Source organism: Metopolophium dirhodum, chromosome 1, assembly GCF_019925205.1.
Source record: "Metopolophium dirhodum isolate CAU chromosome 1, ASM1992520v1, whole genome shotgun sequence".
NCBI classification, from domain to species: Eukaryota; Metazoa; Arthropoda; class Insecta; order Hemiptera; family Aphididae; genus Metopolophium; species Metopolophium dirhodum.
The window spans coordinates 140883769-140903716 of NC_083560.1; the positions used below are offsets into that span (position 1 = coordinate 140883769).

General features: G+C 36.3%; 3 protein-coding genes across 3 annotated transcripts; all 3 read left to right on the forward strand.

The window, feature by feature from the left end:
• The first annotated feature begins 2145 nt into the window (after positions 1-2145).
• On the forward strand, positions 2146-3537 carry LOC132932878 (uncharacterized). Its single transcript, XM_060999227.1, has one exon. The coding sequence runs from the start codon at positions 2146-2148 to the stop codon at positions 3535-3537; it is 1392 nt and encodes a 463-aa protein (XP_060855210.1).
• A 36-nt stretch (positions 3538-3573) lies between these two features.
• LOC132932879 (uncharacterized) lies at positions 3574-4588 on the forward strand. The gene is made up of 2 exons (XM_060999228.1): positions 3574-4051; positions 4149-4588. The coding sequence occupies exons 1-2, from the start codon at positions 3574-3576 to the stop codon at positions 4586-4588; spliced, it is 918 nt and encodes a 305-aa protein (XP_060855211.1).
• A 3745-nt stretch (positions 4589-8333) lies between these two features.
• LOC132932880 (uncharacterized) lies at positions 8334-8927 on the forward strand. The gene has a single exon (XM_060999229.1). It carries the CDS (start codon positions 8334-8336, stop codon positions 8925-8927), a length of 594 nt encoding a protein of 197 aa, XP_060855212.1.
• Positions 8928-19948: the final 11021 nt, after the last annotated feature.

Below are 19948 nucleotides of genomic sequence, written 5' to 3' on the forward strand. Positions count from 1 at the left end.
CTTACTGTTGACCGAAAAATGCATTATTACAATAATTGTTGACGCGTGCTATAATATTATTATATTGTACTATTTTATTATTATTATTTTATATTAAGAGTCGATAATTTGTATCGGTATCGTTCGGTCTTGATAAAGACGATACGCGGGCTGATCCCGATAACACATTATTGTAGACTTATATTATACTGTGTGACTATTGAGTCAGTCGCGTACGATCGATGTAATCGGCACCGTCTCGCGTCGTCGTAATAAATAACCATAAATAAAGAGGTATATTATATTTTTTCGATCGAAATAAGGTGCGTTACAATATATTGATTAAACTAATTATTCCTAACCGAGAACCAAAAACAAAGAAAAAGTGTTACAGTCCACAACATGGTCCTTCGGGCCGGATAGCGAGTAATTTAGATTAATTTGGAGTGAAAAGGCTTAAAAAAGTGCGAAGCCACGTGTACGCGAACTCAAAAAGTTAAGAAACGATTTAATAATAAAGCGAGTTATTAGAGCATTGGAGTTGGATGTTGGCTGATTGGGACAAAGAGCGTGCACCGTCGTCAAATTCAGAAAAGGTAAGAGATTTCCAATTTCCTTAATGCATAGTACTTGAAAATTTATATTTTCTCGTGGTAAAAATTCCTTATATTTGGGCTATACCCGGGGAGATAGTATAGTATAGGCGACAATATAATCGATTAGCACGTCACTATCAGTATTTTATTTGCGATAAAATAGTGAACGTATATGCTTCACATCGTAAACCAATTAGTGCGGGTTGTGCAAAGGAGATATAAGATAAGTAATAGTCGACAATCAAATTTATAGTTGGCGATTGCGTTGCGTCGATATTATAAAAGTTATTATTCTTATTGTCGTATAAAATAAGAAATATTATACGAATAGAAGATAATACAAATAATGAGCGACATATCAAGTTTGATTTAGTGCCGCGGACAGCTGAAGGCGGCCGTAAAAAGATTTTTAAATTTTGTAACGAAAGAGAACGTAGACGTAGATGAGATATAAATAAGAAAAGAGAAAATAGAAGAAACCTGGAGCGAATACGAGCGAATCCAATCTGAAATAGAAGAGACTGGGGGCGTAGAGATGGACGTACAAGAGAAATATCGAGAAGAGTTCGAAAAAATGTTTTCTAAGGCAGTAGGAATAGCCAAAAAATTGACGGAACCAGTGTTCAATGAAAAAAAAGTGCAACCATACCGTGGTACTGATGAAGACGGAACGTGCGAAAGAAATTACCGGTCAATAGAAACGACGACCGATATTAAAGATAGTGGTCGAAAAATCTCGCGTCCACCGATAAGATTATCGGCGTTGAATGTGCCGACGTTTTCTGGCGAATATAACGAGTGGGCAACATTCCACGATATATTTACATCGTTAATCCATAATAACGAGGATTTACCTCCAGTTGAAAAGTTTTTTTATTTACGTTCCGCGGTGACAGGTGACGCGCAAAATTGTATTCGATGTATAGAGACTACATCAAGCAATTATGAAATGGCATGGAATAAATTAAAAAAAAGATATAGCAATAAAAAGGTATTGGTACAAACACATGTAAAGGCAATGTTTGAATTAGAACCAGTCACATCCGAATCGTCGGCAAAATTGCGACAGTTTACGGATGCGTTAACCGGTCATATGAGCGCACTAGAAACGTTAGGTCACACACCTAATAGTTGGGGGCCCTTACTAGTGCATTTAATAGTAACAAAATTAGATAAAAATAGTAGACGTGAGTGGGAGACGATTACAGCTAAAGAAGAAGTAGCACCGGTCGAAGTATTAATTGAATTTTTAGAATTGCGATTTAAAATATTAGAAGCAATCGAGACGTGCAAAAATATAAATATTCGACAAGGTGCGTACAAATTTAATAATCATAATAAACAATTGAATGAAAAGTCGTCGTCACTAGTTATAGGAAATAATAAAGGTTGCTATATTTGTCAAGCGCCCCATACCATTTACAAATGTCCGATATTTATCGCGTTACCAGTTACAGAAAGAATAAAAAGAGTAGCCGAAATGAAATTATGTAAAGTGTGTTTACGATAGCACGCACCGAAAAAGTGTAACGGTAAGAATTGTTTTACTTGTTCTAAACCGCATAACACAATGCTACATCTTGGTAATAGTTCAGAGTTAAGAAAGTCGGAAGCAGAAAAACTGTCTGAAGATCAAGAAACGACAGTAGCGGTTAGTGTACACGTAGCGGCTAGCTCGAGTGACCAGGTATTATTGTCAACGGCGGAGGTACGAGTTCAAAACGAGAGTGGCGAATCGCAAATCGGACGTGTATTGTTGGATTCAGGTTCACAATGCAATTTTATAACCGAAAGTATGGCACAAATATTAAAATTAAAAAAGACGCGCGTACAGCATACCGTATTGGGCATTGACGGCAAAAGTCAAAACGTGAAGGCGGCTGTCGTAGTGACGATTCGTTCGCGCATTAATAATTATAATTTAACGTGTTCTTGTTTAGTTGTGCCTAAAATTACAAATATATTACCGTCAGAAAATATCGGAGGTGAATGCATAGTACCCTCGCATATAGAATTAGCGGATACTTCATTCAAAATTCCAAAAAAAATTGATTTGTTGTTAGGCGCGTGTCATTTTTTCGAAATATTGGGTAAACAAAAAATTAAACTGACAATAAATGGACCAATATTTCAAGAAACTCAATTGGGCTGGATTGTTTCCGGTTTAGTAACATCAAAATATACGAATGGCAAACCAAATAATGTAAATTGCCATACCGCGTTAGTAGAGGAAAACAGAAGTACTAATTTGGAAATTATGGTATCAAAATGTTGGCGTACAGAGGAGTTTGAAGCGGCAGTACCATATACTACGGAAGAAAAAAAATGTGTCGATCACTTCGAAAGGACGGTTAATCGAAATGAAAACGGTAGGTTTATCGTACATTTACCGTTAAAAAATGACGTTAATATAAAAATCGGACCGTCATACGAGATAGCGCAACGTCGATTTTTAGCATTAGAGCGCCGATTACAAAATGACGAAAAATTAAAAAAAGATTATATTACGTTTATGAGCGAATATGAAACGTTAGGTCATATGGAACTCGTAAAAAATGAAGAAAAGTTAGGTGAAACGTGTTATTTACCGCATCATGCGGTAAAAAATGAGAACAGTAAAACAACGAAGTTGCGAGTAGTGTTTGATGCGTCCTGTAAAACGGAATCCGGATATAGTTTAAACGATACACTATTGAAAGGGCCGGTTATACAGGACGAACTGCTATATATAATATCAAGATTTAGAACACATAAATTTGTATTAACGGCCGATGTACAAAAGATGTACCGCCAAGTATTGGTGACGAAGCAAGATAGCGAGAAACAACGAATTTTATGGCGCGCGGACCCCTCATTGCCAATACAAATTTATCGTTTAACAACACTTACTTATGGAACAGCACCGGCGTCATTTTTGGCAACAGCATGTTTAAGGAAAATATCTGAACTAGAATCGTCATAAGTAAAAGCTTGTGAGGCAATTAGAAACGATTTTTATATGGACGATTTCCTAAGTGGCGTGGAAACGAAGGAAGAAGCGATAAAGTTACGTGACGAAGTAATTTTAATAATGAAAAAAGCAGGCATGACGTTAAAAAAGTGGTCATCAAATGAACCAAGTATAGTTAGTTGTATGTCAGAAAAAGAAAATGCGAACGAGTGTATTTTTGAAGAAGAATCAATAACGAAAATACTCGGACTGTATTGGAATGCGGATGGTGATGTATTACAATACAAGGTAAAAGAATATCATGACGAAAATACTACAATAAGTAAAAGACACATTTTAGCCGAGACCGCGGCGATATTCGACCCGATGGGACTGGTCGGTCCAATTATAGTACAAGCAAAATTAATAATACAGAGCTTATGGCAAATTCGTATTAGTTGGGACGAGCCATTACCAGATAACATACGTAGAGAATGGATCAAATATAGAAAAGGTTTATCGATGTTAAACAAGCTGGCCATACCACGTAATATCGGGTGCAATAAAATATTAACAAATATACAAATACACGGATTCGCAGACGCAAGTATTAAATGTTACGGAGCGTGCATTTTTTTACGTAGTACCAATGAACAAGGAGAACACAGCCAAATTAATATGTGCAAAATCAAAAGTCGCCCCACTTAAAGTTATATCATTGCCAAGGTTAGAACTATGTGCAGCACTTTTATTGGCGCATTTAGTGAGCCGTATTGTTCCGAAGTTAAAATTAAATATCGCGAAAAAATATTTTTGGTCCGATTCAAAAATAGTACTATCATGGATAGCGTCTCCATCGACAAAATGGAAGACATTCGTGGCACACCGTATCGGGGAGATACAGGATCTGTCCAACATAACAGTTTGGGCATATGTTAAGTCATCGGAAAACCCGGCTGATATAGTATCACGCGGGTGCGACGCAGAGCAAATATCAAGTATTAATTTGTGGTGGAACGGACCGGAATGGTTAAAAAAACAATATCGAGGAGTGGCCAATAACAGAAAAAACCAGCCAAAATGATAACATAGAAATGCTACCCGAAGCGAAAACAATACGAAATATAGCTCTTGTGGTGACTGACGAATTTATATTATTCAAAAGATATTCGTCGTTAAATAAAATATTGCGTATTGCGGCGTATTGGTTACGCTTTAGAGATTTTTTAGTGAAAAAATCTAGTGCCTCAGTCGGACCACTGAGTGCAGGAGACTTAGAACGTGCAAATATTGGTCTAATTAAAAATGTACAAAATAATTTTTTTAAATTGGAAATAGAAAATTTAAAAAATAAAAAATCGATACCAAAAAGTAAAATAGTTTTATTGCGACCGTTTATAGACGATAAAGATATATTGAGAGTTGGAGGTCGATTAAAAAATGCAAGTACAATAGAGGTATTTCAATGACAACCTATTATTTTACCAGGTGACAGTATTTACACGAAATTGTTATTTAAGCGTGAGCATATAAGGTGTACGCACGGAGGCCCATTGGCGATATTAGCCTTAGTGCGATTATACTATTGGCCGTTGAAAGCACGAAATATCGCTCGAGCGACGGTTCATAAATGTGTTACATGTTTCAGGCAAAAACCGGTGTTCGTTGAACCCATAATGGGTGATTTACCTCGTGAACGTATAGAACCATCACGTCCTTTTAAAATCAGTATTGGTTTCGCGGGACCGTTGTTAATCAAAGACAGCTTAAAAAAGCGAGCATCACTTACAAAAAGCTACGTGTGCATTTTCGTGTGTTTTGCGACTAAAGCGATTCACATAGAATTAGTAATTGACCTGATCACAAAATCATTCTTAAATGCTTTAAATAGATTTTTTGATAGAAGAGGTAAAAGTGCGGTAATCTATTCAGATAACGCTACGAACTTATCACGAACTTTGTGGGCGCGAATCGATATTTAAAAGAAATTTATGATTTATTTAAATCTACGGAGCATAATAATGAAATACAAAAACAAACGGCCAATGATGGGGTAGAATGGCGGTTCATTCCCCCGCGATCACCGCACTTTGGGGGTCTGTGGGAGGCCTCAGTGAAATCGATGAAAAATCTGATAGGTAGAGTGCTAAGCGAGTCGCATTTAACGTACGAAGAACTAAATACTATACTTACCCGGGTAGAAGCATGCCTTAATTCCCGCCCTTTAACCGAAATGTCATCCGATCCTTCCGACTTAACATATCTTACTCCTGCACATTTCCTAATTGGAGAATCTCTGATGGCCATACCGGAGAGGGATGAAAGTACAATCCCGGCGAATCGATTAGACCGGTGGCGTCGTGTTAGACAATACACGCAAATTTTGTGGAAACGATGGAGCAACGAATATTTAAATCAATTGCAAGTAAGAAAAATGGTCAGTGGAGAGAGGTCCCACCTTGGCTATCGGAACAATCGTTTTGATGCGTGATGAAAATATTAAGCCAGTAATTGGAAGCTAGGACGGGTATTGTCGGTCAGCCACGGAGCGGACGGAGTTAAGGATGATTCACACTGAACCGACACTCGCAGACCGGCACCGGACCGCACAGACGCGTACCGGACCGACATTTTGATAGAGTATTCACATCATACCGTCGTGCACAGACAGACAACAGTTAGTAGTAGTGCAAGTAGTGCAAGTGCAATTATTCCAGACCGGACTAATATATTAAATATAAGTTAAATAAATATATATATATATATATATATATATATATATATATATTATATATTATTTAATTAACTAATTTCTTTAATATTTATTGCCTTCGTTGTCTAAGACTATGTTTAAACACTTGTCTACTAAGCATCTGGCCATGATGGCAATAGCTTTAGATGAAGAAGAACAAGAAACAACAAAAGGTACAAAACGTGTTTGGGTGCATGACATTTTAAAACGGAGAAAAGTAGAGGGTGAATTTTATACATTATGTAAGACCCTTCAAGATCACGAAGAAAAATTTTTTATTTATTTTAGAATGTGTTCATATCAGTTTAATATACTTTTATCAAAAATAAAAAATGACATCACTAAACAAAACACTCATTTTAGAGAAGCGATAACAGCTAAACAGAAATTGGCAGTATGTTTAAGGTGAGACAATGTACATTGTTCATTATATTTTTTTCGACTCATAAATATTAATATAAAATAATATATTTTAACAATCGTGAAAATTAAATTCAATTAAAATAAAACATACCTGAAACTGAGTTTATTATTAATACAACTTTTTTTTTAAAAAATTACAATTTTATATTTATAAATATTAAAAAAAATAATGGTAATTTTAAAGGTATTAATTAAGGTCTGAATGTTGTTAAAAAGTTACCTAATTGTGATGATGTTTCTGAATCTGAGTGGTGACTTATTAAACCATCAGTATCTTGTGGGGAATGAAATATTGGTTGCAACGCCGATATATTTTGTTGTTGATCTTGTTGTCGATACTGTTGTTCATGCAGGTTTTGAGAATTTATGTGATGTAGTTCCAACTCGGAAATCACAGAAAAAACTCTTGTTTTAGCCAAATGCTGGTGATAAGGAGAAAATTTTTTCACCGTCGAACCCATATTTTGAAAAAATTGATCAATCACATTAATTTCATTTTTTTCTGTATTTGCCTTAATTTCTTCTTTCTTTTCTTTTTCTATGATGTATCTCATTAAATGCGAGGACGCAGATTCTGAACTTGCATGGCCTTCATTTTTCTTTCTTTTTTTGGGAGTTATAATTTTCTTTGGTTGAGGCTTAGAAAATTTTGGAGATAGTTCCGATGGTGTACTATTTGTAATATTTTTTTCAGGTGAATTAATACTGTCCACTGTGATGTTGCTAGATTTATTTATTTCGTTTTCTGAATCGGAGCTACTTTCTTCTACGTCACTTTTAGTATCAACTGAAGATACTGTTTCCCTTTCCATCATATAAGGTTTCAAAAATTCCATCTCCGATTCGTATTTCCATTTTTTAAAAATCTTGGCTTTTTGACCCGACACTGTTGCACTTTTTTTAATAGCTCTTCTGTAAGCGTCTCTTAAATTTGCCCATGCCTTTTTACATTCTTGTGCTACAAAAAAAAACATTATTTTTATTTTTTAGATTCTGATCAGAGTGATGAATATATTGATTTTGCAATGCTGTGTGTTTTTGATTCAATTTTTTTTTATTTTTGTTTCCGAGTCCAAAAATTGAAGCACTATTACTGTTCCAAAACGTGACACAAAAAAAAAGAAAATTTAAAAAAACCACATATCATTGTAAACTCTTTTGAACATTAAATACAAAATTACAACATGGGTTATTGAGTTATTGAGATTAATATAAATATAAAAAAATGTCGAACGATAAACAGTAAATATTTTCTACGGACGTTATAAGTTAAAATTTTTATAAAACTCATAAAAAATAATACTACTAATAATAACTTAATAAAATCAATAAAATATATTTCATAATTTGTTTTTCATAGATTTTTAGCGACTGGAGATTCCTACCAAACCATTGCTTTTAGTTTTCGATTGGGGCATTCGACAGTTCATTCAATTGTAGTAGAAGTGTGTACAGCCATCATAAAATAATTATTAAAAGAATACATACCAGAACTAAAAAAAGAAAATCGGGAGCAGATATCTAATGATTTCTGGGAAATTTGGAACTTCCCAAACTGTATAGGAGCGTAGATGGTATACACGTTGTTATAGAAGCACCTCCAAATAGCGGATCTATGTATTATAATTATTAAAAAACATTTTCCATAGTTTTAATGGCATTAGTTGATGCACACTATAAATTTATTGCCGTAGATATCGGGGCTTACGGAAGAAATAGTGATGGAGGTATTTTTTCAAATTCTAATTTCGGAAAAGCACTTGAACGAAACAAGTTAAATATTCCTGATGGAAAACCACTTCCGGGAACTAGTGAAAAAAGCCCGTTTACAATGATTGGTGACAAAGCATTTCCCCTAAAAACATATTTATTGAGACCATACCCGGGTCCTCAATCGTATGCTGATAATACTAAAAGAAAATGTAATGACCGTCTCTCTAGAGCAAGAAAAGTGGTAGAAGATACTTTTGGACAGCTTACTCAAAAATTTCGTATTTATTCAAGAAGAAGGAAAATATTACCCAAAAATGCTGACAAAATTATCATGACTACTTGTATTTTACATAATTTTATAAAACAACATGGAAATATTGGAAATAGCACTCAATTATCAAACTCTATATTGATAAATACAGTTCATAATATAACTCCAATTCCAAGACAAGGAGGGAGTGCTAATAGAGATGCGTTTGAAGTTAGAGAAAAAGTTAAAGACTTCATTTGTTTAGGACAACTGCCGTGGGAATAAGATATTTAAAAAATCGTTGAATGCAAATCCGTTTAGTAAGGAATTAAAATAAATATTATTATTAAGGATTTTTTTTATACTTAAATTTAAATGCATTGTCATAAATATTTATCTATAGGTTCATTGGTTTTAAGTTTTTTCATTATAAAAATACTCAAAATATATAATAATAGAACTTTTAATAATGACGTGTTATTATTATTACGTGTTGTTATAAATATTAATATGAAATGTTAGTCAACTTTAGTAATATTCCGTAGTAATATAAGAGTGTTACTTACGTGGTTGATTCATTTATTGTCCAATTTCCTTCCATAGTGATTCCTTAAACGAATAGTCACTATACTTTTTGTGACTTAAATCATATAAACGATTCCTAGCTCTAACTAGCTCAATTAAAATTTCGTTGTTCATTTTAAGAAAATATCTGTAGACTTGACTAATAAAATACGTACTAGGTTGTTAACAATGTTAACATACTGAATCAATATTGTGATAAATATATTTTTCTATATTCTATTTTAGAATATGAACGTCGTTATCGCGTTCATACCCCAACCCCCTCACCCTGACGACAACCGTGTCGACCGACATAACATTATTTGATAGAATGTTTGTCGGTACGGCACGGTGCGGTTAGTGTCTGCGCGCTGACGGTTTGTTAGATGTAAATTAGAGCATTATTTTATATTAATTAATAATTTGTCGGTCCGGTACGCGTCTGTGCGGTCCGGTGCCGGTCTGCGAGTGTCGGTTGAGAGAATTCGGAGCTTTTTAGGGCTCCGTAAACCACCCACGACAAAAGGGGAACACTTTTGTCGCGACCTGTGAGCCGCACCGCGTGGTGACCCGAGGGCCAAGTCGGTGGAGCTCACAGGCTTTGTACATGCAACGACAATTGAATGCCGAGGATTTATTTAGTTAGGGGAAATAACATTAAAATAATAATAAGAATGACATTAAGGTTATGAACAAGATATATTGACACATGGCAAATACAAAATCATATAATTTGTCGCATGCTTTCCCGGCCCACGGGAGGCGACGCACCATATCACTCATGGTGTGTCCTCGCAGGGTTACCGGGAAAACGTGCTGGTAAAGGGGGGACAGGGGAAATTAGGTATATTACGACTTTGACGTGATGAGCATGCAGCATGCATGGTCGATGTTGATAGGAGCTGTCGGCCGCCGCCCGGGCCCTCATGGCGGACTTAGCCCATCATCGTGGTTGACTACAGGCGTCGAAAAATGTTGACGGCAGTTGGTGTGTATTCAACGAAGTCTGTTGGTGAGTCGAAAAGGCCTGTGTGCCGAGTGGTTCCTGGGTGGTTGTGTGATGGTCGTCGAACAGACGGGTGGATGGTCTCGACCGGGCAGGTGTGGAGCCAACAGAACCAGTCAGGTAGACCGCAGGTGAAAAAGTGTGTTGAAACGGGTAGAACACGATTCCGCACGTTCATTGTTCTATATTACCTTTTTTTTTCTACCCAACTCCGTATTGTATTCGAATGCGACGTTGCCATGTAACGAATGCGATTCCACACGTTTATTCTTGTAACATGAGATTGATACAATTAGTGCATATTATTTAGGGACCTGAACTTTTCCATATTTACCACGACATTTCAAGTTCAAACTAATTGAAAATAAGATAGGTCGGGTCTTTTGATTAAGTCGATAAAGATAACAATATACATTAAATTACATGTGTTCTATATGTCAACCATTATAATTTACCGAGCATCCGAGTCTATATGATTTGATTAATATTTGTTATGCGACCTAACATTATAACGATAATCTCGTAATGACGAGATTATTTTGATAAATTACCCATAATATAGTTGTTGGTTGATGTTGTCAGTATGGCGATGGTAAAGTATACTAGTCTAGTCAGAACTGTCTAGTTAAAACGCAGCGCGTGTGTACGAATTTTTTACAGTGTTAAAATTTATATTGATAGGCATGGAGAATCAATTGGAGATAATAAAATCTGAAAAGGGCAACGATTTAGCGTTGGTAAATACATGTAAATATCGGCATATTCGTCAACGAAATGACGGAAAAGTGAAATGGAGGTGCGTAAATAAAACATGTACTGCAAGTATTTTAACTGACTCAAAACATACAATTCTATTGGAAATACTGGGAGAACACAAGCATACATTAGATACTGTAGAAAAAATCCAGCGTCAAACTTTGCGAGAAAATTGTAAAAGAAAAGCTAATGACACGATTTCAGTAAGACCTTCAAAAATTATAAGAACCGAGCTTTTAAAATCGGATTATGAAGTACCTCATAATTATATTAAATCAGTTCGAAAAAGTATGTATGATTTACGTCGAAAAGATTACCCAACATTTCCACAGTCATTAAATAATGCTATCACACAACTTATAGAAATGCAAAACGAAGATCGCTTTAGATTTAAAAATGAAAAGTTTATTCATGTTTCTGAAAATCAAAACTTCATTTGTATTACGACGAGAACAAATATTAATTTACTCACACAGTGTGATGATATATTTATAGATGGCACATTTGAATACGCTCCTAAGTATTTTTTACAACTTTATACAATCCATGGATTTAAAAATGGTTTTTATATACCACTTGTATACTTCTTTTTACCCGATAAATGTGAAGAAACTTACATTCAAATGTGGACATTTTTAAAAAACATATGTTTTGAATATTTATCCACCATACTATGTATCCACAAATTACATGTGGATTTTGAAAAAGCCGCACATGAAGCCGCAAAAACTATGTTTCCTGGAATAGCTATCATTGGATGTAGGTTCCATTTAGGTCAGGCATGGTGGCGTAAGGTAATTAAATAATATTGTTACTTAATTTTTATATTTATATTTTATATTTTATATTTAGATACAAGAACACAATATTTTAAGAACTTCATATTTGATAGATGGAGATGAATTAGGCATTTGGTTAAAATCATTTTTTGGATTACCGTTTCTCCCAGTGGAAAAGGTTGAAGAAGGCTTTTTAGAACTCATGAGTACGTGTCCAAACGAAAATGGCTATATATTTTCTGATTACATACTTCAGTCGTACATAGAATCTGGTTGTCTATTCCCCCCTGAATTATGGGCAAGTGAACCTTCAATTAGTCCAAGGTAACTTACATTTTATTTTTTATAATACATTTTATTTAGGGATACTGACAAAAATTGTATTGTTAGAACCACAAACGGAGCAGAAAGTTTTCATAAAATGTACAACGGACAATTTCACAGTGCTCACCCACCAACGCATGTAGTAATATCTGTACTAATGGAAATACAAGCTGAAACTATGACAAAAATCAATTCAATTGCTAGAAACATGCACAGTAAAATGGGATCATCCGATTTAAAATGTATATGTAACGTTATAGGACATTTTAATAATTATAAAACGCATAAAAATATTACAAAATATTTAACATCTATTGGCTTTATGTATCAAGGGAAAAAATTATTTTAAATTATTTTACATCATATTTTTGTTTTGTAATGACGGCTCACTATAGGTATATGAGATAACTATTTTTTTTATTAAATTGTAATGACGGCTCACTAGGTATATCTATTTACTAGGGATAACTATTTTTATTATATATTTTTTACATCATAATATTTATATAATAAATATATATAATAAACCGTTTGTAATAAATTTGACAACGTTGCACCCAATTCCTATTGTATTCCTATGAACAATAAAGTGTGCGGAATCGTGTTCAAAAAAAAAAAAAACGTGCGGAATCGTATTCCTCCCGTTGAAACGGAGACCCGGCGACGGCGGTGGTCTTATGCCGGCGGTGGTCTTATGCCGGCGGCGGAGCTTTTTTGTGTTGAGTGGGGCAGGTCAGTGTCGTCATATTGCGGGAATACATCAGATTTTCGGGGTGTACAGTATTGTTCCGCCGGTGCGGTGCCGCCGGACGCGACGAAAGCGCCGACAGCAACGGCGGCCGTGTGTGGCGACATGTGGTCACCGTACACTGCGGGTTTGTGGGGGCCAGGGGACAATTATTACATAATACTGCGGTCACTTCTGCATTAGCACGCGATAATCATAATAATATATAACTAAGGTACGCTCATTAGTGGCAATATGGGTACAGGTATGTTTGTGATATAATATTATTAATGCAAAAAATGCTGTGACGTTACAGAACCCCCCCAACAAATTGTTGAAGGTGTCTGCAAGAATACCTGAAAACCATTTGTTGTAGAGTAAGAGAGCAGAATTTTTTGGGAATGACCATAGACTAGCAATTTGAGGGAATATAGCATTTTAGTTAGGGACATTATAATAATAATCAAATACATAATAATAAAATTTAACTTGCAACCATAAAAGAATAATAAAAGTTGGGTTAGGGGGTATGAGTGGTAAGGGTACTAGCATCACAATAATAATATAATAAAAACCTACACATCTGAGCGCACACAGTATATAATAATAATAAAAAACCAGCACATTAGTGCGAACACATTATAATAATAAAAAACCTACCAAATATAATTGCCTGACTAGTTCAGGGAGTGATGATGATACCACTAACCACTATATTCCTAACGGGGAACACTATAATACCGAGGGACCTAAATGGGGAAGGGAGAAGGGACTCTGAGACAGTCTATGCCTTTACTGGGGTCACGACTGTCACAGGTACGACCATACTATGGGGACTTAGTATGGAAGGGAGAAGACAAAAAAAATAAAAATAAAACTATTGTGTACAGGCAAGATAACACGGACCTTGCACTGCGTAGGTTACTCTGGACATTTTAATTTTACACACATGGCAAGCCATGGTGGGACCTAACAATTATTACGGGGGGCTATCAAGAAAGTTCCTGCATGTTATAGGAAAAGGGCGGTCAAGAGGCGGGGTCTGTGGCCCCTTTTCTCCCAAATGAGAGTCGTCCCTCCAGATCATAGATATACCCGACTGTGAACCGCTGAGTGCAACCCGGTCACCCCTACACAATCACTCCCAGGGAAGCCAGTTTTTACACCGACCGCCCCGGGTGTGGGTAGAGCATGAACCGCAAAGACCCGAAGGTTGCCACACTTGGTCGGCCCAAGTCGGATCCTCCCTGGCTTAGGATGTCCCTACAACACCGGTTTAATTAAAAGAAGAGTGTCGCAGACTCTTTGCCGGACAGAGAGTAGTATCAGTACTCCCTGTACGACGGGGGCCCTACCGAGCTGGGGGGACAACGAATTCGAAAGAAGGTATAAGAGAGACAGAAAAAGGCGGGGTGTTAAGGGGAAATAAGGGGGAGACAACGCGGAGAGTTACGAATTAAATGACCCGGGATTGATTGTTTCCACAATCACGTTCGCAGCACATCTGTGTGCTTTAGCACGATGTACACATAGTAACGGTGATGATACCGACAGTATATCCTGGGTAACCCCCCCATTTAGATGGAGTACGGAAGGCACAAGTTGGGTCACCAATTTCGTATACAATTTAGGATATAAAAAAAAACATTACTTTGGTAAAATTATTAATTTTGAACAGTTTAAATTACTGGGGGTCTTTTTGTTGTTCAGATGGGATATTGTTAAATATTGAAATAATGTCGGGAGGAATAGGTGGAGGGAGTGTATAATGTAGAATGCTGGGGGAGTCTTTGGTGGGTTGATCGTCGCGACCAAGGGGGTGTCTAGACAGGGTATCTATGGGATTGTCTTTCCCAGGACAGTGAATAATTTTAAGATCAAACTCTTGGAGTGCAAGAGTCCAACGGGTGAGACGGGAGTTTTTGAATTTACAAGAGAAGAGAAATGTTAAAGCTTTGTGGTCAGTATATAGATTAATTGGGTGGCCGAGAATATAAATTTTGAATTTCTGACAGGCAAACAGAATACCCAGCAGCTCTAGTTCAGTCACTGTGTAGTTCCTTTCGGCACCACACAGTGATCTACTTGCGAACGACAGGGTATTGCGTTGGCCCGCAGCGTCAATTTGGAAAAGTTCTGCTCCAAGTCCTATGTACGAGGCATCGGTTTGGATACAGAAGGGAATATTAAAATTGGGGTGGGTTAGTGATATTTGAAGGGAGAAAGCAGTTTTTATTTTTTGGAAGGCTATTTTATCTTGTTCAGTGAATATCCAGGGGGTGTCTTTACAAATGAGATGAGAAAGGGGGTGTAATAGGGAAGAATGATTTTGGGAAAACTTACGGTAGAAATTACAAAAGCCAAAAAATGATTGGAGGTCTTTTTTATTACGAGGTTCGGGAAAATGTTGAAGGGCGTTAACTTTATCGGGGTCCATGATCATACCGGTAGGGGATATAAAGTGACCGAGAAATTTAATTTGTTTTTTATGGAAGTGACATTTTTTAAATTTTAGGGTGAGGCCTGCTAGAGAGATTTGATGAAAAATCCACTCTAGAGTCTCAAGGTGTGTATCGAAAGAAGGGGAAGATAATAATATGTCGTCGACGTAGGTATGAATGTCATTAGGGGAGGGACAGGGCATAGTGTAATTATTGAGGGCGGCTTCTAATCCTTTCCCAAAGGCTGCATTGGAAATATTTAACCCAAAAGGCACTACACAAAATTGGTAGGACCTTCCGTCGTAGAGGAAACTGGTGTACTGACGAACCGAGGGGTCGAGTGGGATTTGCCAATAGCCAGAGGAAAAGTCAAGAGAAGAAAAAAAAGATTTATTATTAAATTTTGCTAGGATATTATCGATTGGGGGGGAAGCGTCTCGAGTGGGAAGAATAATAGTATTTAATTTGCCAGCGTCCAAGCACAAACGTAGTGTACCGTCAGCTTTTATTACAGTAACGAGGGGATTATTGTACGGGGAATCCGATCTTTCGATCACCCCCCACTTAATCATCTTGTCAATTTCTTTTTGTACGGCGGGACGACGAGAGAAGGGTACAAGGTATGGTTTAATTTTATAGGGATTATGAGGTTTGTTATTAAATCTATAAGAGAAGAAAGTGTGAAGGCCGGGTTTGTCTTTAAAAATGTGATCATACTTTTGAAGGAGAGAGGTCATTAATTGGTGTTGAGAATCATTAAGGGGAATGTCATTAAGGGCAATATTTTTTTCTGTTTCGTATGGGTAGGTTTGATTTATTAAGTGGGAGGGACCTTCGTACATGGTGAAAGGATCATTAGTAACAATAATATTTTTAACGAATTAACCAAGCTATTTGGATCATTATCTTGAATTAATTTGAAGGGGATGTTATCTTTGATAGAGGGGAGGGAGATTTCCTTGCTATTGTAGTCTATGGTCACCCCGTTTTCAAGTAGCCAGTCGGTACCTAGAATTAAGGGTGTGGACAATTGGGGAACAACTAGAAATATACCGTGTGTTTTGTAATTTTGAACATAAAAATTTAAATTGATTTGGGATTTGATTTTAATTGTTTTGTGACTGAGTGCCGTGGTCAAGAGAATGCCTGTGAGGGGAAAGATGGGAATTATGTTTGGGTCAGAATTTTGATTTAATATTTTAAAAAGGTCTTCAGAGATAGCAGAGACAGTTGCGCCAGAATCTAAGAGAGCATTGTGAGATTTATTAAAGAGGAGGATGGGAATTTCGGGACGGTAATTTAGAGGAGGTATTTGTTCGAAATCGGGGGGAGAAGCTAATGGGTGGGTGAGTATTAACATATTATGAGGATTGACATTAGAGGGGGACACAGTGCACATCCTCGCGGGCATGGTCCGACCTAGTTTTCTGGAGGAGGGGTAGTGGTAGGGGGAGTTGGGGCGGATTGATTATGAGAATTATATTGGGGGCATTGATAGTTATTTTGACGAGGGGGATACCTATTTTGTTGATTGGGGCCAGGAGAATTGCTAAATGAATTTCGATTTTGATTATTTTGATTTTGATAAGAGGGGGTATTTTGATTATTTTGAGTGTTTGGAGGGGAATGAGCTTGCTGAATGTGGGAGAGTTGTTGAACGAGTTCATTAGTGGTGGTGATACGGAGACCTCTGAGGGCAATGGAAATGTTAAAGGTGAAGTGGGAAGTGATCTGGTCAACCATTTCGGCCTGATCGATAGGTGGTTGCAAGAACCGGGCCTTGCTGATCCAATCCATCGCATGCCTCTGCAGAGATGATGAGTCTCTGTGGAAGTAGGGGCGATAGAGTTCGTTGCGGATAGCGCGCTGTTGATTGGGTGACCAGAACTGATTACGGAACAATATTAAGAAATCTTGATAATTTGTTGGGGGGGGGGGGGGAAGTAGAGTGGTATACCAGAGACGGGCACCCACGACGAATTTAGACTTTATATAATTAATTTTGACATTATCTGGGACTGGGGGCTGGGTAAGAAAATATTGTTCGGCCTGTTCAATGAATTCCTCAGGGTGAACTGGAATAAGTTGGCCATCATAGGGGGGAAGCTTTGCAGAATCGAGGCTAATGCCAGTGCTGTTGGAAAAGGTGGTACTATTTATTGTGGATGTGGTTTGACTAGGGAATGATATGTTATAATTAGGGGCGGAAAAACTAGAAGTATTGGAGGGGATAGTGGATTGTGTTGGAATAGGATGAGCAACAGTAGTGGAGGTTAAGATGCTGCTAAAGGAAACTTGAGGCATTGATTGAGAACAGGTGGGGACTATTAGGGGGGAAACTAGAGGGACAGAATTTTGAAATTTATTTTCCAAAGCAGCTAGCCTGGCACTTTGACCTTCGACAAGGCTGATCCTATCTCCGAGGGCTCTGATGGTGTCACTAAGCGCGCGTTGGGAATTGGTTGCACATTTTTGGGATTCTTGGGTCCGCTGTTGTTGTTGGGAATTTTCGTTTTGTATGGCAATGAGGTCTTGATTAACGGAGGATTGAAACTTTGAGAACTTAGCGTTGACTTCGGCGTCGTTGTCATCGATTCTAATACACAGTTCATCAAGGCGCGCGTCGAGTTCACTGAACTTCCGGGAGACATTGTCTAGCTGAGAGTTAAACGCATCAGACATGTTGGATACTAATTGAGCTAGCGACTCTAAAGAGAGGGGGGAGTTTCCTACTAGGGATTGATTGGCCTCTTCAGTACCTGACATGGTGATATCAAAATCAGTGGCAGGAAGTATGGGGGAGGGGTAATAATTTGCAGGGTTGAACCTATCAGGCTGTTGGGTCCGGCGTTGACCAGCGCTATGCATGGATCAGTCACGAATAAATACCAGAGTATTTCAATACTGGGGACGTTGGGTTAAGAACCGCTAACTTAGTGGGCAGAGCACACAAAAAAAAATTATTTATAATAGTTAAAGTAATAGAATAGTTAAAATATTTTATAATAATAATCTTTTAAATTGTTTAATAATCAACAGAATCTTTTAAGAGATTGTATTAATAAAATAATTTAATGATAGGGAGAATATCAAGAAACCAAAGCAAAGGTGACTTAATAAAATAATAATAAATTTTTAAATAATATTAACTTGAATAGTGTAACAATAGTAGGGGGAAATATGGGAAAATAGTAAATAGTTATATTAAAGTTATTATAAAATGAAAAATTGTTGCTAAGCAACAAAGTGGATATACTGGTCCAAGTATTAAAATAATACTATACAATAAATCTCTTTATACGTAGCACCAATTCATAAACAAAATAAGAATATAACAGTAATAATAAGGTGGAAATTAATTAAAATATAATTACTGTAACAGTGAAATAAGATAATTACTAATAAGAAAATATTTTAAATAGTTGTGCACTAAGCGTACCAGAAAGATTAATATAATAAGAATAATAAAGTAACATAAATTGTTATACTACAAGATAAATAATATAGGGGGAAATCAATTTCAATTTAACACAATAATGTTTAACTATAACGGGTTATAAAAAAGGAAATATAATATTTTAATATAAGAGTGAACTAAATGTCCTAAGACAGATAATAATAATGGAGTTAATTTAATTTAACAGTCGTGAAACAAGATCACAAAAAATAAATTTAATTAATAATTTGTATTATAATAAGGTAATTCTGCGGTCACTTCTGCATTAGCGCGCGATAATCATAATAATATATAACTAAGGTACCTACCTTCATAAGTGCTCAAAAAAACCCAAGACTTTTCAAGGCTTCTACAACCAAAGTCCCGGCGCCAAATCCTCATTCCAGACCAAAATCATACGCTGAAGCTACCCGGACCAAAGATTTTTCCACAGATAATTTCCCCGTCCTATTATCTAACTTTATAACTAACCTCAACTCTCTAATCAGTCCTCTAATTACTCTCCTCTCTTCAGTCCTACACTCATTAATGCCCAAAACCTCCTTATCTCCATAGCTATTTCTGTAAAAATTTTTTCTTATCTAACATAACAGTAATGTATTTTATTCTATGTCTAAATTGTATGTTTCTAACAAACTTAATTGCTTTTTTATCTCTATTGTATTGGCTACGGCGTACGCCGTGCCGAATCCTTACAAGGCTCTTAATCGGTGTTACTATATATATAATGTACAATGTTTAATCTATAATTTTATATAATATTACGAATAATTGTTGAGCTGTAATAGTATTTGACTAAAAGCTAATATAATTAAAAAAAAAAAAAAAAACTAAGGTACGCTCATTAGTGGCAATATGGGTACAGGTATGTTTGTGATATAATATTATTAATGCAAAAAATGCTGTGACGTTACACGGTTCAGTGTGAATCATCCTTTATTCGTACGGCGTTGGTGAAAACTATGACGGGCGAGTACAACCGAGCGGTACGAAATGTGTGCCCGCTTCCGTTTGATGATAACATGGGTTAAGGTAATATCGTAAAAAAATTGTGTATATTATATATAAAAATGAATATGATAAAAAGGGAAATTTTTTTTTTACGCTTGTATAATAAGGGGTTAAATATAACTTATATTCCTACGTTTTGTTTATGTATATTTGTAGTATATTGTATTTCGTTAGTTTTGCAATTAAAAAACAATAAGAATAAAAAGGGACATTTTCTCATGCATTGTAAGGAGTAAAATTC

Excerpts from the sequence above, each read along its gene's own strand:
- LOC132932880 (XM_060999229.1), top strand. The coding sequence starts at position 8,334 with ATGGCATTAGTTGATGCACACTATAAATTTATTGCCGTAGATATCGGG.
- LOC132932878 (XM_060999227.1), top strand. The coding sequence starts at position 2,146 with ATGCTACATCTTGGTAATAGTTCAGAGTTAAGAAAGTCGGAAGCAGAA.
- LOC132932879 (XM_060999228.1), top strand. The coding sequence starts at position 3,574 with ATGGACGATTTCCTAAGTGGCGTGGAAACGAAGGAAGAAGCGATAAAG. Across the intron at positions 4,052-4,148 it reads AAACAAGCTGGCCATACCAC|TACCAATGAACAAGGAGAAC; the intron begins GTAATATCGGGT and ends TTTTTTACGTAG.